Source organism: Sinocyclocheilus rhinocerous, unplaced genomic scaffold (genome assembly GCF_001515625.1).
Source record: "Sinocyclocheilus rhinocerous isolate Xijiao unplaced genomic scaffold, SAMN03320098_v1.1 scaffold861, whole genome shotgun sequence".
NCBI classification, from domain to species: domain Eukaryota; kingdom Metazoa; phylum Chordata; class Actinopteri; order Cypriniformes; family Cyprinidae; genus Sinocyclocheilus; species Sinocyclocheilus rhinocerous.
Window position 1 is genome coordinate 14,899 of NW_015640043.1, and position 2,404 is coordinate 17,302.

Here is a 2,404-nt window from a genome sequence, read left to right on the forward strand (position 1 = left end):
GATAATAAATCAGCATATTAGCATGATTTCTGAAAGGTCATGTGACACTTTATACTGGAGTAATGGCTGATGGAAATTCAGTTTTGCATCACAGAAATAAATTATATTTTAAAGGATATTAAAATAGAAACCATTATTTTATATTGTAATAACATTTTGCAAGATTACTGTTTTTTTCTGTATTTTTGATCAAATAAATGCAGCCTTGATGAGCATAAAAGACTTCTTTAAAAAACATTACAAGTCTTACTGATCCCAAACTTTTGACCGGTAGTGTATATATATAAAAAAAAAAATTTTACATTACAAATTGCATTATCAATACAACATACCCTGCTTCAGGCCTGTCTTTTTTATATATGTATATATATATATGTATATGTGTGTGTATATATATATATATATATTGGTTTTGTGCACAGGTGTCTATCTATGTGCGTGTGAATCTATGTTAATGAGAATGGAGTGGCTAAATTAGGGCGTAATCCTGACCTTAAGTCACTAGGACTGTTTAAATCCCCACTTCTCACAAAGCACACGCACATACATTAATTGGTTTTATTCCAGAATAGGCCCAGCGTGGTATGGCATTATGGGGGCTCAAAGCACCTCCCCTCCTGTTCTGTATACACACTTGTAACTGCGCTAACAGAGCATGCGCGTGTGTGTGTGTGTGTATGTGTGCAGTTTTAGTTGCCGCAATCCCTTTCAAATGAGCTTCATTGCACTTGCCTACCCACACCAGCTCATTGCTCACAGATTAAAAACTTGATCACTTCAATCCGTTTTCCTGTGAGGGGTGGGTGGCACAGATGCACATGCATTTTTAATGCTAGAAACAGGCTTCTGGTAGCATCTCTATATTTCAGCTCATCACTTCCTATCATCACACCATCATTTAGCATAGTTACTGTGTTGAATGGCCAATCACTTCCCACAGTCAACACCTTCATCAGTCCTTAATTACGATAACAATAAAGCCCTTAACATGATGAATCCATCATTTCACAATTACTTTCTTAGCTCATAATCAATGCATTAGTGTCTTAAAACCCATAGTTTCCTATAGTTTATCTTCATCTGCCCATCAATTTTCATGGTCAACACCTTCATTCAGCACATCCTTGCACACACATTTTTATCAGTCAAGCTTAAGTTTTTTTTTTTTTTCCAATAATAGGGCACTATGAATTGTTTGAATTTTTTTTCAGAAATATTAATAATTTTGAATGTCTATTCATTGTAAATTTATATCAGGTTGAGACTAAACTAGTCCTGAGATACTCCACCAACTCCTCTTTGATCCATCTCACAAAATGGAAACTTAAACTAAGCTGTTCCTGTCCGTTCTGCTTCCTCTAGGTACACCTGTGAATCGAATCCCCATCATGGCCAAGCAGGTGTTGGATCTGTACATGCTGTATAAGCTGGTGACTGAGAAGGGAGGTCTGGTGGAGGTGATAAACAAGAAGATCTGGAGGGAGATCACCAAAGGCCTGAACCTGCCCACCTCCATCACCAGCGCCGCCTTCACCCTGCGCACACAGTAAGATTGCTGACATCTACACATTCATTTACCTTCAGTACTTTATTTTTTTACATAAATGAAGTAGCATAGTAAGCTGAAGTTGTTGATATTCTGTTACAGGTATATGAAGTACCTGTACCCATACGAGTGTGAGAAGAAGGGTCTGAGTTCACCTGGAGAGCTGCAGGCGGCCATCGACGGTAACCGCAGAGAGGGCCGTCGCCCAGGATACAGTAACAGCCTGTACCGCTTCTCCCCTTCCCCCAGTGCATCAGCCCCTCACCTCCTCTCTCCTCCTAAAATGCACCTGCCAGCCACGGGACATAATGGACTGCAGGCCACCCCCAGTCCTGCCCTGAAGACAGCCACAGGTTTGCAGCCTTTTTAATGAGATAATCATTGCTGCTCAAGAGAATAGAAAGAGAAATTAGATTTCTTTAATTTCCCTGAATAATTTGTTTAGGCAAAAGAAAAACATTTCACATCATCATAAGCATTTGGTGTATTTCCACATGTGTAAGCCACATTCTTATAGCTACATTTAATTCAATCCAATCATAAATGAATGAATTGGGTTTATTGGCATAATCAGACTGAAAAACCTTTATGTAAACGCCTCAATCCATCAGATTGATCAGAGCTGAACCCGAATTCGATCAGATTGGAAAGAGTGGTGTACACCTGAAATTATTTGATCAATAGGAAAAAATTAGCACGTAAAGGCTTGAATATATATATATATATATATGCGTTAGGCTTGCCGCGATATACTGTGTTGACGGTGATACCGGTGTTAAGCCACAACACCGGTTACGTCACTTGCCCACCGCGTCACCGACCCCCACCGTCGTTTTGATTTTTTATAGTAATAAAAAT

General features: G+C 39.1%; 1 protein-coding gene across 1 annotated transcript in view; it reads left to right on the forward strand.

The window, feature by feature from the left end:
• The window catches only part of LOC107752332 (AT-rich interactive domain-containing protein 3B-like), a gene marked incomplete at its 5' end in the record, with an annotated part of 15,784 nt that overhangs the window by 7,016 nt on the left and 6,364 nt on the right, over nt 1–2,404 (forward strand). Inside the window, 2 exons of the mRNA XM_016568282.1 lie at nt 1,363–1,546; nt 1,649–1,899. Coding sequence (XP_016423768.1) covers nt 1,363–1,546; nt 1,649–1,899 — 435 coding nt within the window. The remainder of the gene's footprint in view (nt 1–1,362; nt 1,547–1,648; nt 1,900–2,404) is intronic.